At 46.3% G+C, this 16,053-nt stretch overlaps 1 protein-coding gene across 1 annotated transcript; it reads right to left on the bottom strand.

Moving 5' to 3' along the window:
* Positions 1-6,788: 6,788 nt before the first annotated feature.
* On the bottom strand, positions 6,789-14,932 carry stpg4 (sperm-tail PG-rich repeat containing 4). The gene is given in 8 exon segments (XM_068713960.1): positions 6,789-7,013; positions 7,591-7,695; positions 10,792-10,837; positions 11,145-11,209; positions 12,742-12,996; positions 13,901-13,957; positions 14,132-14,194; positions 14,196-14,932. Coding segments are annotated over 8 exon segments (726 nt in total). The 5' UTR covers positions 14,223-14,932; the 3' UTR covers positions 6,789-6,905.
* Between the last annotated feature and the right edge of the window lie 1,121 nt (positions 14,933-16,053).

The following is a 16,053-nucleotide window of genomic DNA, read 5'->3' as shown; positions in this document are numbered from 1 at the left end:
GAGCCAGCTATAATCAATGTCTCAGGATGGTGTAAATTGATTTGTGTTATGGGAAGAGTCACTGCCTTTGCTCTCAGCATTTCTTAACTGTTTCCCTCCCTGCAGGGCAACGAGCACAAATCCCTGCCTTCTTTGTCTCGTCTTAAAACTCCACAATCGCCCACACTCCTGTCGCTCCCCCCGGCATGAACACCCCCTCCCCCATACATCAATACTTTGATTTCCGGGCGGGAATTTATCGATCACTGTCGCCTCTTTTCTGCCGCCCGGAAAAAAGAGAATCTATTTTTACTTTTTCCCTCCTCGCTCGCCGGCTCTCCCTTGTTCCGTCCTCTCCTCATTAGCGCTGTGTGTGACACCTACACAGGGGCTTCGGGAGATGAATGGTCTAATCCCTGTGGGTAAAGACTGAAATATTACATGGTGTGCTTGCACATGCACAAATACACACACACACACACACACACACACACACACACACACACACACACACACACACACACACACACACACACACACTGACTATGAGAGGCACCATGAACACATTGTGTGTTACATGTTTATATACACTCACACACACATATGCTATGGACTTGACAGCTCTGGTAAATGGAGACGGATTAATGGAGGAAGCGGCCTGCTGCAAAACCTCTCAGAATGACGACCGGCAAAGGAAGTTCGATTCACCGGACCGAGTGTCACCACACACACACACACACACACACACACACACACACACACGTAAAAATAAACAGTGTGTACACCTGGGTTCAATGAGCAGAAGTTATTGTGAATGCCCGTCTGCGTCATCGTGATGTCAGAGCACCCAGGCATGTCGCTCTGGTTACGACTGAGCATCACAAGACTGTCTGTGTGTGTGTGTGTGTGTCTGTGTGTGTGTGTGTGTGTGTGTGTGTGTGTGTGTGTGTGTGTGTGTGTGCGTGATATGAGCATGGTGGAGCAACTGCTATCAAGTGTTCCGGTACACTCGCTGTACATTTACGGGGGCCTTGTAGGGCGCGTACACACCAGCCTCGGTTGAACCAAACCCCGGAGCGTTCACCTCTCTTGGTGCGGTTCGTTTGGCGGCAACCTCCGGTTCTGCCGAATGAAGCCAATGCGGGAAGTGTCTTAAAAACTTGCATTCTCTCCACTGACCAGTAGGGGGCGACTCCTCTGGTTGCAAAAAGAAGTCTAGTTGTATAGAAGTCTATGAGAAAATGTGACTACTTCTAACTTGATTTCTTACCTCAGTAAACATTGTAAACATGAGTTTATGTTCTCATTCTCTAGTTTCAAATATTCTTCAATACAATATGATTAGAATATTATTAGAGACAAATAGACCATAAAGTGTGCTTTAGAGTGGGCTTACTGTGATTGACAGGTCGCTACCAGAGCCGTATATGTCGTCTCTACGTCACTCCTCAGCAGTCCAAATATGGTAACTTCCGTTTATCGGTTGCAAAAAAAACCCAACATGGCGAGGGCCATATTCCAAGATGGCAACGGCATCCGACCCCAATTTTGGTGCGGACCAAGCAACCGCTCTCTGTCTCCGTCAAGTTCATTCTGGAGCGGTTCTTTTCTGGTGTGAACACCATTCGAACCAATGACAGGACGCGTATAACATTTAAAAAGTTTGCATTTCCCGTTTCGGTGACTGGTGGACTAGCAGCCTATTTGCCCGTTTTCTACCACTGAATTTGATGAATCTACAGTTTATCAGACCTCAAATGAGACAGTAACTAGCTATCTAACGCAACTCGCAGTCGCTCTGTTTCACTCTCCCTGCAGGTCAGCAGCTCCGTAGTCTAGGGGAGTAAGAGACGTATTGTTTTGACCCAGCGCTGGCCACCAGCCTGGGAAATGGAAACCAATGTATCCTCGCATTGGTTCCATTCAGGAGCCAAAACCTTTAGGTGTGAACCCGCCCTTAGACAGACACACAACCTCCATACTCAGCATTGTGACACAAGTTGCTGCCATATTGGATAAAACAGAGATCAATGATGAACAAATAACTGATGATCAAAAGTGGTGGCCATGTTGAATGTGTGTGTGTGTGTGTGTGTGCGTGGGGGGGGGGGGGGGGGGGGGGGGCTTGGTATTCAGGTCACGGTGGTGTGTGTGCATGGATGCCAATCTGACAGGGCCATATGGAGGGCACGGGCTGGGTGTCGTCGGTGCAGGGAGCCAAGAAGGAAACCATAAACCATCATTGTGATGTCCAAAGAAGGCCAGGGAGTCATGGATGGGTGAGGGGTGTGATGGAGGTTATGAGGATCAGATGTGGTTCCATAATCTCATTTATAAATAAAATGACTGGTACGGGAAACGTACACATAGTTCATCCCCAGAGGGCAAATGTGTTCCAGCAGAGTCAAAGCACGTGTTGACAAAGGAATGCATTCAAAATGCTGCGAGAATGGCTAGAAGGTGAAGAGTAAATAGCGTACATTCTCAGAAATACTTTGGAAAACAAAGCTTTGTATGCTGACATGACTTGAGCACTTTCCAAAGATTTTACAGTAAAAACCTTCAATAAATGTTTCTGCTATAATTTCAAGTTATAGCTGCTGTTTACAGCCGGTGTTTATGGCTACGACATTTTTCATCTCCCTGAATCGATCCAGGCTGGAATACAATGCATCTTCATAAAACCCTGCCCAGGGGCTTCAGATGTAAGTTAGCGTGTCGTGCCCCGTCCCTGTCAAATCATGAAATTAAATAAAACAATGTCTCCTGGTGGGAATGGTTAAAAGTTTGACTTTTTTTGGAAATCATTTTTTTCACACTCATGTTCACTAAATATGAAGTTACAGCCAGTTAGCTTAGCTTAGCCTAACAGAAACGGAGAGTCAGCTAGCTTGGCTCTACCCAAAGGAAACACAATCTGCCTACCAGCACTCCAAAAGCTTACTCACATAACCCTGTACGAAAACAAAACTTGTTAGTTTAACGCATCAGTTTTTGCACAGATTAAACACAACAGATTTATAACATTAGGGAGCTTAAGAGGTGCTGGTTTTGTTGGCCAGAGGCTAGCTGTCTCCCTGTTTTCGAGTCTTAACGCTCAGCTAGGAAATTAGGGCAAAAGGTCACGTTTTCAAACACACAATGCAGGCATTTGCTTTGCAAGTCACATGCAGCTCTGACAGCCAACTGTTGAATTATTCTCACATCGTTGGCACACCGCCGTCAGCCTCATTTTTGGACTTGCTCCGACGCTCATTTACGAGGTTGCCGAGCGCCATGCCTAATAACGCCGCGGTAAATGGCAGCTTGGCCCGCAGTGCGTTCTCTTCCATCAATCACTCCGGCCTCCCCACCTGACCGGCCTCCAGCGCTCTTGGTCCACTTCCACACACACACACACACACACACCGCAGCGGTGCCAGCACCGTTTAAACAATGGCCCCCTTGTTCGCTAACAGTCGCCCATTGCAGCTGATTAAACTTTTAAAATGCCATTTGATGGAAGCGTAATGTTGCTCCGATGCGTCCGTCAGCAGCCTGAGGGGGGGTGGGGGGGGGAAAAGGATACCTGGTCACCCTCCCGGTGGTGTCACTCTGCCCACTAAATTCCCCAGCTTAGTGTGGGACGTGGTGACGAGAGTGAATATGACCTGGACTTAAAGGGGACACGAGGGGAGCAGCACCTCTGAACCTGCCACCTCTCTGTCTGACCCTCTCTCTGCTGCCCGGAGTCCCTCAAGGTGCTCGAGTTATACGGCAAGGGAGGACCGGGAGACAGCCTGTGGTACTGGGAGGCCATTTTTAGTTCATCACAATGTCAGTGGCAGACAATGGCTTCTCTGTTTGCTTGTTTGTTTGGTGACCTTTAGCTGGGACTCAGCAACTGATAATGGCATTTGTCCCACACCAGTATTGGATTATGGGTACTTTTGTTGCGCAACATCACATTCTTTATGAAATTCCAGCGGTCTGCCTTCGTCATCGCTCCGCTGAGCAGGGTCACATTTTCTCAGCGTGTTGCCCCGAGTTAGCTGTTAATTTGACGTCCTCTCGACTCCGGCTCCAGCCGCACCACTGAGTAGCAGGGTCACCTCCTGTTGTAAGCTGCCAGAAACACGGATTTACTCCAGACCCCACTGATGTGCAAAACACTGCTTCCTGAACGCCGACCGGATCTCATTAAGCCGTGCCCGAAAAACTGAAGTTGATATTCGGGGCTGCCGGTGCGACCTGCCGACACCAGATGTTCTCGTGACCTTTGAATGATGTAATCCCGCTGTGCCAGCATCTTAAATCGCACTTAAACCTCCTTCTCGCCACGGGAAACACTACCACAGATGAAAGGATATTGTGTGTGTGTGTGTGTGTGTGTATGTGTGTGTGTGTGTGTGTGTGTGTGGTAGGCTTTGTGCAGTGCCATCCAGATCGTTTTTTCTCCGCAGAGGGATGATCTACTTTCATCTTTCAGCAGAGGTTTTATTTACTACCTTTTTAAATATCAAAAAGCAAGTAGTAGTTTTGTAGCACCAGCCCATAGATGTGGGTGTACAGTGTGTGCTCACGTGTTTGCAGGTTTCGCGCATTAGTTTGCAAGCTCGCTTAAAAAAATAAAAAAATAAAAAATAAAAAAAAAGCAGAAGTATCACAGATGCACATTCATCGCATTGTGCAGCTGCGTGCGTATTCTTCTGAAGCAAACGTGTGTCTACGTGTGTGTGTGTGTGTGTGTGTGTGTGTGTGTGTGTGTGGGGGGGGGGTCTTGATTGACAGCGAAAGAGCGGGTGCCTAGCCGTGCCTGTGGTCGAGGCAGGCTGTGGGAGACGGAGGGTGTTAAGTCGTCAGTATGAGGCATATGTCAGAGATCAGCGCTGCACCGTGGAGATCACTGCGATGAGAATGGAGGACGAGAGAGACAGAGATTACTGGGGGCTTGGTGCCTTGACCGCAGGCAGAATGGCCGCTCATCCCACACACACACACACACACCCACACACACACACACACACACACACACACACACACACACACACACACACACACACATAACACACACACTCACGCACATTCACGTGTCCCTCTTTGCGTCTCCCTCACAAGTAGTAGAAACGTGTGTCCAGCCCCTCTAGAGGCTGCATGCAAAGCCCTGCGTTAATAAGATTGTCTTCCTCTCCGGGTGGAAGTGTGCGGCTCCTTTGTCTCCAGAATAATGACAGGGGGAATAAGAGCCCGGCTCTTGAACTTCCTCGAGCTCTTAAGTGTCTGCGACAGAAGGGAAACAGAGTGGTGGGGATTAGAGTCGGGCCGAGTAGATGTGCCCCCCGATAACGTCGTCCCGAACAAAAGCAGAGCTGAAGTCGATACGCGGAGAGAGGAGCAAATGTTTTATGCAAATGTTCACCCTGCTGAAGTGCCCTTGAGCAAAGAGACGAGAACAGCACTCGAACAACCGATGCTGGGCGTTGACCCGCGGTGGTTTTGAGACTTCGCTGCCTCAAGTCGCTCCGGTTTTTCCCAACTCAAACCTCGGAGCACCCGTTATCGAGCGCCGTGTCCAAAATAATCAGGTGTCTTCCAGGTAAACCAAACGTCTCCACAAAGCGTGTCGGGTGTTCCAGTGACATCGCCACAAACATGACCCTGCTTCCACCTTCTTCACTGTGTGGAAGAACATTAAGCGTTGATTTTGGAGTCGCGTTCTCCAATATTCACTCGCCTTTTAGCACTTTTTTGGTCTCCACCAACTCCCCACTCTCTTTAGCTGTTTAACTGCAATGTTCCAAAGAAATGGCAACTTTCAATGTCTGCTGTTTGGCAGCATATTCTGGGTTTAATACACAAGCTGCACACTGTGGCTTGAAAAGGGCCGATGAGAGCGGTTGTAAGCGGTAAAACCAAGACAATGAGCTGAAGGAACCTGCAGTCTGTGGGTTCATCGCACCTTTCACATTACAGTCATTTGATCCACTGTTAATATCACAAATGCGATAGTCAATCAATGAAATAACTAGATCATTATCGTTGTCATCTTGCTATATTATCTGTTGCAGAAATTGGGCTCTACTTAACAGAATCTGGTTCTGCTGCTCTTAGGCGTGAGTCTATGAATATGTGGCAGTGCTGACAAAGTGCATGCATGCTCAGCAAAAAAGCCCTCTCCGAGTCAATAAATGATAAACATTGCCCAGGATCACACCAATAACAAATCTGCAATCTGTTTTTTTTTGGGGGGTTTTTTTTGCACCCATCCCCTGTCGCGCTGTAATCTACGCCGCTGTTACGTTCGATGAGGATGGTGATTCCTATCGCCGCTGCTCTCTCGTGTCCCTGAACCATTACCGGCCGCGTTTGTTTGTTTCGTCAAAAGAAAAAGAAAGAGTAGGTAGCGATAAGAATAGCTGTTTTATTGTGTGCCACTGCCTTGGCCCCTAATGCTGAATGTGTTATCTGAGGGTGCAGCATGCCACGCTAAGCTATGTGCATGTGACGCATGGCTGAGCAGCAGTCCTCCTCCGGAGTGCATCGCAGGGCAGAGATAGTAGGAAGGCAAAGCAGCCCGACCGCCGACAGAGATGGGAGAGAGGAGAGATGAAGGGAGAGAGCAGTACCGGGAACATGTAGTTAAGTGGAATGAAGTACCCTTTGTTGCAGATAAGATCATTCTGCTTCCCCGGCCGGCGTCACTAAAGCGATTTGAGCACAACGAATGTGGCTTATTATGTTGGCAGACCGCAAAATCCCTCGCTGACATACGGTACAGATAAACATTGGTCCAAGTAATAAGAGACTGGGTTATTACTTTCTTTTGTACATTATACTTTTATTTTTATTTATTTTTTTAAATAAGGCAGGGTCACCGTGTGTGATCTGCAATTCGGGGCTGACAGGATGGTGGCGGGATCAAGGCATCGAGAGATTTGAGGTCCACGCTAAAGAATGTCGCGGAAGAAGAAGCTAAATGACGGGTCTGTGGCCTCCGTGTTCAGACGGTCGCCCAACTTCCAGTAAGGTGCGTAGGCCCCTGGGCCTGGGGTCTTCTGTGGAATAAACATACAATGCACACACGCACAACATACAAATGCTTTTTTTTTTTTATTATGGCATCTCTTTGAAATACAATTTTTTTTGTATTTCAAAGAGATGCCATAATTAAAAATTTTGGTAGACCATTAGCCAAAAGAGAAACGTGGTATTTTCTTCACTTAATGTAATCCAATATCAAGTTAGGCTATTCACAGAATATGTTCTGAAGTGCTGAACATATCTGTGTTAGGTATGTTTTCTTTGATGCATTCTGTTATGTAATTCATCGGGTAATATTACGTTTTACTTACAGGATCTAATAAAATCATAACTTATCTCTTTAAACTTCCGTCAAAACCACGATAACGTCATTACTGAATGCAATCGAAACATTAGCGTACTCGCTCATCAAGAATATTACTGCCATAACGCAGCCGAGAGGGCATAAAACAGTCAACAGTGTTCATCGTCTCACACTGGTGACAGACAGACACTAACTATAGCCTTGCTACTTGTAATGTAGCGTCGGACATGTTCCACCTGTGTGCATCTACAGAGTACGCGGGGCTAAATGTGGAGTACCGGACTCACCGAGTGCACACAGTGGAGCCGCGGCAAGGTGGACTTGAAGCAGGAAGTGATCCCTTTTCCTGGTCTGGTCTGTGGATTATAGTGGCATGGAGCAGGTCCCTCCTTCTAAAGGGGCCAGAGATAGGAGTTATTATTGATTGACAGATTGATAGATTGTGTGATCTAGCATCAATATGCTGTATATCCAGGCTAGCATGTAATCATTAGCAGAAGAGAACGTAGGGTGTGTTTTGTAGTTGTTGTTTTTTCTTCAATTCTTCTTTATTTCAAATTGTCAGTTAGCAGTAGCATGTAGCATGTACTTTGGTTATTGAACAGCGCTTTGGTAACCTAACAAGTTAAAATCAACTTAAAACAGAAGCTAAGCATGCTATAGGCCTGCCTCAACCTCAATGTGTTGCAGACCAAGCCTAGCATGCAATACCTTCTTGTATTTTTAGCCGTTGAGCATAAGTTGCTAGCTTGTTTCTTTTTCAGCAGTATCTTTATTGAAAACCGCAGTTAGCAGTAGATTTGTGCGTAGTGGATTGTAGTCCACATAACGTTAGCTGAACGTGATGTACCTCACCCTCAATATGTTGCAGGCCAAGGCTAGCATGTGGACATTAGCACATGATCACAAATGTGGCACTTGTGTGCACTCTTAGTAATTTAGTGAAGGACACGTGGAGAAACAACAAGCAGAACGTCTTGCTTTTACTTAGCTAACTTTGTCATGTTATTCTGGATTATACAAGTACCTTTGATGAACAAGGCGTTGTTTTTTTTCCAGAAGAGAACATGGACCTTAATTAAATGCATATTAATGCAAGGACTGTTGTACTATTGAGAGCTCGTTATTCTGTTAATGTGATGCTTTTATCTTTTGGACATGCTTTGCGTTTATACTTTCCTGGGTGAGACCAAAGACAAATTTCCTGCCTCGGCTGGACAATGAAGTATTTTCTATGACTGAAAGTACAGGGTCCAATCAGACCAAACCCGATGGTGTAAGCATGTATTATAATCACCTACTGTACATCGTGACCTCTAACGTTTTTTAAAGCCAAAGGAGAGTTGCATTCTTTCACCTATAGACCTATAAGCTCACATAAACCTATTGTTTCACTGATATCCAAGTCATGTGAAAGACGCACTGACAATATACACCAGATCTATTTTCAGACGCCCATACCCATGTCGTTAAGACCTATGACATATCATTCATCTTTACGGGCTCTGCCCATGTGATCTGTGTTTAAGGGTTGGTCTCTGTCGAACGTCTCCCTCGCTCTCTCGCTCTCTCTCTCTCTCTCCTTGCCTTTCACTTCTCCTTTCCTCTTACCCACTAACACACATACTGGTCATCACCAGCGGCGTGCCGTGCAGAAATAGCATCACCCCCTCCTTCTACCCTCCTCCACAGACATAAAACTGTCTCCCTGTCCCTGAACACAGCACCAGCCTTTTTCATTTTCAGCTGCTCTCTGATTCTGACAGAGGGAGGCAGGAAGGTGTCTTTTCCCTCTCCTCTGCTCCCCCGGAGGAATGGCTGCTACCGTTACATGCCATTTGATCCCGGTCGCCAGTTCCCTCGATCCTCGGCGAACTGGCCTGCTGGGCCCCGGCGCGTTTGCCTGATGCTCCCAGAGGTGCTAATGCAGGTGTATTTCACGGGACAGTAAAACTCTCTTACACACATGAGTGTGTGTGTGTGTGTGTGTGTGTGTGTGTGTGTGTGTGTGTGTGTGTGTGTGTGTGTGTGTGTGTGTGTGTGTGAGTTGGAGCCAAAGCACCTGGCCTACTTTCCCAATGTGGCGCGCGGCACGTTAGAAATGTTCTCCTGTGCGGCGGCAGAGCGGAGGTAACTGGCACATGCTGCGAATGTCTGTGAAACTTTAAAACTTTGACCTGTTTTTCATTGGTCCATCCACAACATTGCATTACAGTCCCCCTTAAATCAACTGCATTTTTTTTTTTTTCTTTCAATAACATCCAATCCAATAATTGTTGATGTGTTTCACTCAAAAATACAAACTTTAACCTCATGGTAGTGGTATAGAGGAAACATCAGAGGATAACCACAGTCCTTAGGGTTCATCCTCTGGGGACCATGAATGTCTGTTTCAAGGTTTCGTGGCAATCCATCCAATAGTTGTTAAGATATTTCAGTCTGGACCAAAGCGATGGACCAACCAACAGTTTCTATAGTGTTGCAAACAGCCAAACAGCAGGTGTTTAGATAGGCGAGTTTTCACGCAGTATAGTTAAAGGTTGAATCCCTTCTGTGCTACAGCAACAGAGAGGAGGGCATTTATTCATATGAAAATGTCTGGGATTATGACTTTTATTCAAACAGGCTTGAATCTCATGGGAGGATTTGTTCCTTCCGAGCAGCACGTGCAGTCGATATTGCAAAAAAGCAAACCGTGTAAATCTAGGACACACAAGGGCCCCGGGATGGAGAAATTAAGTCACATCAATAAAACAGAATACGTACATCTTTTTTGTGTTCTGCTCACTGGAATTATTGTTATCATTATTTATTTGGATGTGTGGGAATCATTTTATTGCGGGCTAAGAGACGAGGCTCAAATCTGAAATTCTTGTTTCCTGTCTCTGGGTGGACCAAGGGTTCCCGGTGCAAACCACTGGTTCGATTTCCACTACCGTTTTGATCGGCTAATGTCTGCCCGCCCACGCCAAGTCAGCTGTCCGAGTGATCTGGTCTTTCGGTTGACTTCGCTGCGGGATTTGTGGTAGGTGCTTAACCTTTGACAATGAACTTGTCTCAGAGTCGCTGTGACACCACTAACAGCAGAAAAACTGCTCCCAACTCCGCAGTAATAACACCCCCGGGATTTCTTAGCGCCTTTCCTTCTCTGTCAACACTCAGCAGCTGCCAGCACGGCTCAAATATCCATCAGTTACCGGCACGGACACGCGGCCGAGGCTGCGACGCTGCAATATGAACCGAAGCTGACTGGTCAGCTAGTGCAGTGCCATAACAGGCCTCCGAATGGGGCAAATGATACAATCGGACAGTCCGCGGGATCGGCTTTCTTTGACCCTTGTGGTTGTCATAACTAGCTCGTGTTCAGCACCATTAGGGTCACAGCTTGTAACTAAAACCTATTGAAAGTGTACTGTAATGAAGCCTTTTTGTGGGCCACGGAAAAACTGAACGGCGCTAATAACTAGTCTCTGTGACGAGATACTTACAGGAGGAAAGGTGATCCGCTGCACGGTCGACCGAAACATCACATGCCTGCAAGAAGAGGAGAGAAGTGAGAGAGGGGAGGGGGGGGGGGCAATCAAAAAAAAAAAAGAACAGAGAGGAGAACAGTGAGAGAAGAGAAGAATAAGGCCATGCATGATCAGAGGCAGAGAAAATGAGAGAGCAGGTTGGTGATTGCTCCTCCATCTTTGTTCCGCGAGGAGATGAGAGAGGGAAGGAGAAGTAGTTACGAGGGGGGGGGGGGGGGGGAAGGATTCAGCGATCAAGGGATGATTCATGGGTTGTCTGCTTCGCTGTGATCTGAGAGTTAAAGAGAGGCTGTTTGTCGAGTGCTTACTTGCAGGGAATCTTCTCCACCGGTTTCACTGTCACGTCGTAGTCGCACGGTGAAGTGTTTATATGCTGGCACAAGGAATAAAGATAAAGAGGTGTTTAAATGGCTATGACAGTATATCAGCATGAGTTTTCTTTTTTTTTTTTTTTTGTTACACCATCAACAGCTGGCTTGTGTTTCCAACACATCTTCTGTTTTCAGTTAGTCTGCTGCACGTGCATTTTGAAGAGCATCTACTCTGTTGTGATGACGTGTCGAAGTAAAAACACCCTGAGCCAAGAAAGACAGTGAATCGAGGTGGTGTGGAGGGCTATGAGTTAACAACACTTTATGCGGATAGTAACTTGTGGTTAGCATAATGCAGACTGCACCCCTTCTTTGGGCAGCTTGTGGCACCAACTACAAGTAACAACAACATACGAACGGAGCAAATGTTTAAATTGAGGCTTAAAATGATGGGCTTATTACACTGACTTTTATGACATTATAGTATTTCTCCATCCTGGGTGTTAGTGTTAAGGAATACTTCAATAATAGAAATAGAACAGGAGTAGAACGGATGTGGAAGTGTTTTCCGTCGTCATTCTACTGGTACAAAAGAAAAAAATCTCCGGAGGCGGAGGGCGCTAGTTAGCTAGTTAGCTAGGTAGCTTATCCTTCTAGAGAGCGGCAGGGAGTGAGGCGGAGGGACCGCTAGACCCAGAGCTGCCGCTGGCCACCAGCCCGCTGTTCGGCTCATTCGCTACAACAGTGTAGCATTAAAGCAAAGTGGTGGTTCGCAAAGCAAGCGAACCACCACTTTGTAAGCAGTCCGGTAGTTAGCTAGATAGCTTGCTAATTTCACCATGCACCATGAGGCGGAGGGACCGTTACACCAGGCAGTGCTGGGCCTGCTTCTCTCCCAGACGCCATGGAGAAGGACAAGCGACCTAGCTAACTGGCCAGTCATCAGTCTCCGGAGAGTGAGGAAGTTGTTCAATTTCACTCATTTACTGTATTGCGTGCTTCGTAACGCAATACTCCAAGGCTCGTTTAGTCTCAACCTAGGGAGTCCGCGACTTGCTGTAAGTCGGTTTAATTTATATGGAAGTCAACCTGCTACAACGATCGCAATGGCAACGGTACACATTGAAATATAATCAAAATGGCCGCCGCTCTGACCATCCTGCTTCGTTGATTCGAATGGGAATATCTGCTAGCTCAGAATAAAGACGAGAGCAGTTGTAAACCTGAAAACTATTTGAAAATCAGCATTGTTTGCATCCTTTCTTGCTAGCTATTAGTCTCCTTCTTCTTCACCTGTGCTGGCTCAATGCTACATTACCAACCAAACACCTCTCAATCAGTGGGATAGCATGAAACAATGGGCATGTACAGTATCACGTCGATGTACGTCCTCATGTAAGAGGTACTAACAAAACTGGGACCCACTTGTACAATCTGCTATTAGTATTCAAAACTCCACAGGGTACCTTTAACACAGACATGGTAAACTTACTTTACTTAGCTACTCTCAGAAAGAAAGTGTAATTCCCAAAATGGCAAACTATTTCTTTTACATGTGGCAACAGGATCAGTGAAAGTCGTGTCTGAACCCCACCTTGTCCCTGATGCCCAGGGTGACGATGTTGGGCCTTGGACAGTTTTTGAAAGAGTAGGACGCCTTGTGCTTCAGGACCTCCTGGATGGAGTCGGTGTAGTCGTAAGCCCCGGGGAGAAGCAAATCCCCCTTACGTACCCCCAGAATGGGGGCTTTTCTGCCCACACCTTTGAAGCCGTAGGTCTTCCTCACCGGGTTCAGCTCAGCTTCTTCGATGAAGTCGCGGATGTGATAGAAACCTGGGATGGGTGTGTCCTGGTAGAAGGTGAGAGGAGAGAAGTTTAGGGAATGTGTTAACACATGGCCTGGCTCTCAGATAGACACACTGTATTGCCAAATTCTGCTCTAGCAACTGTAACACTTAGCTTGACATTGCCGGACCACATCGCAAATGCAAATTAGTTTGAAACCTCTGAGTTCATGTTCGATCAGGCTGTAAAAAGGTTCAATTCTGCTGTAAAGTTGGGCATTTTAACAAGTGGCCATGTGAGGTACTGCAGTTTTTGGCACTTCCTAGTTGGCTCAAACATGAGCTTGCAGATTTGTCTTTTTACCAGTCAATGGAAAGCTAACATAGGTTGTTACACTCTTTTAATGAGGGTGTAACTATTTTTTAAATTGCATTACAATACAATAGTTACAATACAATAGTTATTTTCAATCATTATTTTAGAATGCAACTGAATTCTGAGTACCGACCAGCAATAATTCGATGATGGCACATAAGGGTACCATCTTTCTATAATCTTTCTAAGTGTACTGTACTGCAAATGTACAGCAAACAAGCAATACTTTCAGTTAATTCACAAAGAATCATTTTCAAGCCACGTGGCCCATTGTTAGCCAGCTGAGTAGCCTGAGAGCTGGGATCTCATTAAGATAAACTGATATTTAATTAGGTCTAGTATGCATTATTACCACGAATGCACTGCGGGGCACTTAGGGACTGGATTCACTGTAGTGTAAGTGTTTGAATTTATTTCTGGCAGACAGCGCACTTTGGACACAGACAATGGGATAGTGCAATAAAAGACATTAACTGAAAGTCGACTACACACAGACACACACACACACACACACACACACACACGTATGAGCTACTGAGCCAGTTGTTCAGGCGAGCACAGATGCCAACGTAGCAGCGTGACATGACACCTACTTTCAGTGTTCCCAGCCACCAGTTCCCCCGGCCACACAGGTCCAACTTGTCATCACCCTGCAGATAATAACAGGATGCAAGCCAAAAAAAAACAGTAGATTGTTTCTGCTATGATGACATCGCCATGACAAAAATGTGTTGATGCATCTCCACGTGTTTCATCCGGTGCTTTACCCGTTCAGTTTGTCCTCATTAGGCACACAGAGCCGCGAGGGCTTTAAAGAGCCTTACCTTATCTCTTCTATCGCCACCCCTGGACATGTCACCGACTTTAGAGACGGCTTTGTTTTTCCCCGGTGGCCCCATCCTGCACCGTACTCATTGTCGCTCGCTATGTGCTCCCCTGGAAATCCAGTGACACCCGACCACCATTAAAACTGCGACTGTTACTATAGCAGCGACTCCGCTATCGATCAATTTTTCAACAAGCTGGCCTGGTGGAGGCTTAAATTTAGACTCGCCGACCAGTTTGACTGGTAGTGAGACACAATGGCAAGCCAGCACCAGGGTTCACACGGCACATGTCACAGGTAGTTAATTAGTTCTCACTCTCTTCGTGGCAATGCGCTTTCGGGTTAGTTACGGTTAGCTTTCTTAACCGGAAGAAGGTTTGATTATTGGAATGTAAAGATCAAACGTTGTCATGACAGTGCAAATTGGAATACATGTCAATTATATCAAATATCTGGAAGGGGCAAGGCTGTTTATAGACACTGGTGTCCGAAACTAGGGGCACCTGGGGTCCAATAAAATGAGGACACTTTTGACATCCGCTTCTTCCGGTTAAGAAAGCACATCGCTATTGCCAGAAGAGAGACGACTTTTTTTCGGCTCATGTACTGTAACCAGTGTGGCATTACAGCATGGTGGAATCAGACGGCAAGCCAACTAACCAGCCGCCCCCCCTAGTTAGCTAGCTAGCTTAAGTCCACCATGCTTTAATGCTACACTGGTTGCAGTACATGAGCCGCTGGTGGCCGGCGGGTCCAACGGTCCCTCCGCTACGAATTAGGTCGAACTTCACCTACAGTGTGTGCGCAGTGTGTGTGTGTGTGTGTGTGTGTGTGTGTGTGTGTAGTTACATGTGTTTATGAAGAGTGGGTTCTTGAAATGAGGCAATTAAGGAACACTGGAGGCTTTAGAAGTGTGATACTTACCCCGAGAAACCCTCTACTTTGTGTGTGAACTTTGAAGTATCACACGTCTTGTGGCATACCTACACCTGAGTGTGATGCCCACACACGCACACGCACACGCACACACACACACACACACACACACACACACAGGTAGCAGAACTTAAAAGATCACCTGAAGAACAAAAGCGCAACATTCCGCCTGGTTGCTAGGCTACATGGAACGCATAGTTGGGATGAGCCAAGAATTCATATTTACAAGACTTGTCAAGGAAGTCACATGTGGCCCCAGAGTACACAAAGAGACACAAAAACAACAACACACGGGTAGCAAAAGGAGCCGCTGTCCGATGGAGGTCGTACCGTTTGTACGTTCACTCATCTGTTTGGACAAAGCATGAACGCAGAGGACAGCACAGACTAGCGTTACATGTGCTGTGTAACCAACAGCTTTTTACAAGACTCTGATGACACTTCAAAGTGCTTTGTTAGTCGCTTTGCAACCAAAGTCGTTCCTGTGCAGTCTGTGAAATGGATATTTGTTTAAACTACACACAAGACGGAAGAAAATAATAAAGGGCTACTTAAGTAAATCACCGCTTTGCGTCATGGCCCGTTTGGGTGTACAAGCCGTTAAGAGCATTTTGTAATGCCTTAAATGTTTAAATGTGCCTCCACGGGGACTGCTGAATATGCATGACTGAGCAAGTCACAAACAACCGCAGCACTTACTACTCCCAGCGGACCGTCAGAACCATCACACAGCTTTAGAGGACCAAATGAAACCATGTTTTGTGTTTTTATAGGTTAACATTACAAAAGTGGAAGTCCAACCGCTGCTTAGGATCGACGGCACAAGCTTAAAGCAGCTAGCATAAAATTGACACAGGAGGCAGCGCTGAGGTCCACAATAGAGCTTTATTTTGTCATTCATCAAAATAACAAACTTAGTATCTCTGCAAGCTACTGTAACAAACTCAATAATCAGAAATTAACACAATTTTTTTTTTTTTTTTT

This window comes from Cebidichthys violaceus, unplaced genomic scaffold (assembly GCF_023349555.1).
Source record: "Cebidichthys violaceus isolate CVI_PGR_0920_01 unplaced genomic scaffold, fCebVio1.0.p SCAF_190, whole genome shotgun sequence".
Taxonomy (NCBI): domain Eukaryota; kingdom Metazoa; phylum Chordata; class Actinopteri; order Perciformes; family Stichaeidae; genus Cebidichthys; species Cebidichthys violaceus.
Note: the sequence above shows the minus strand (reverse complement) of the source record. Positions and strands in the feature narration are given on the sequence as shown.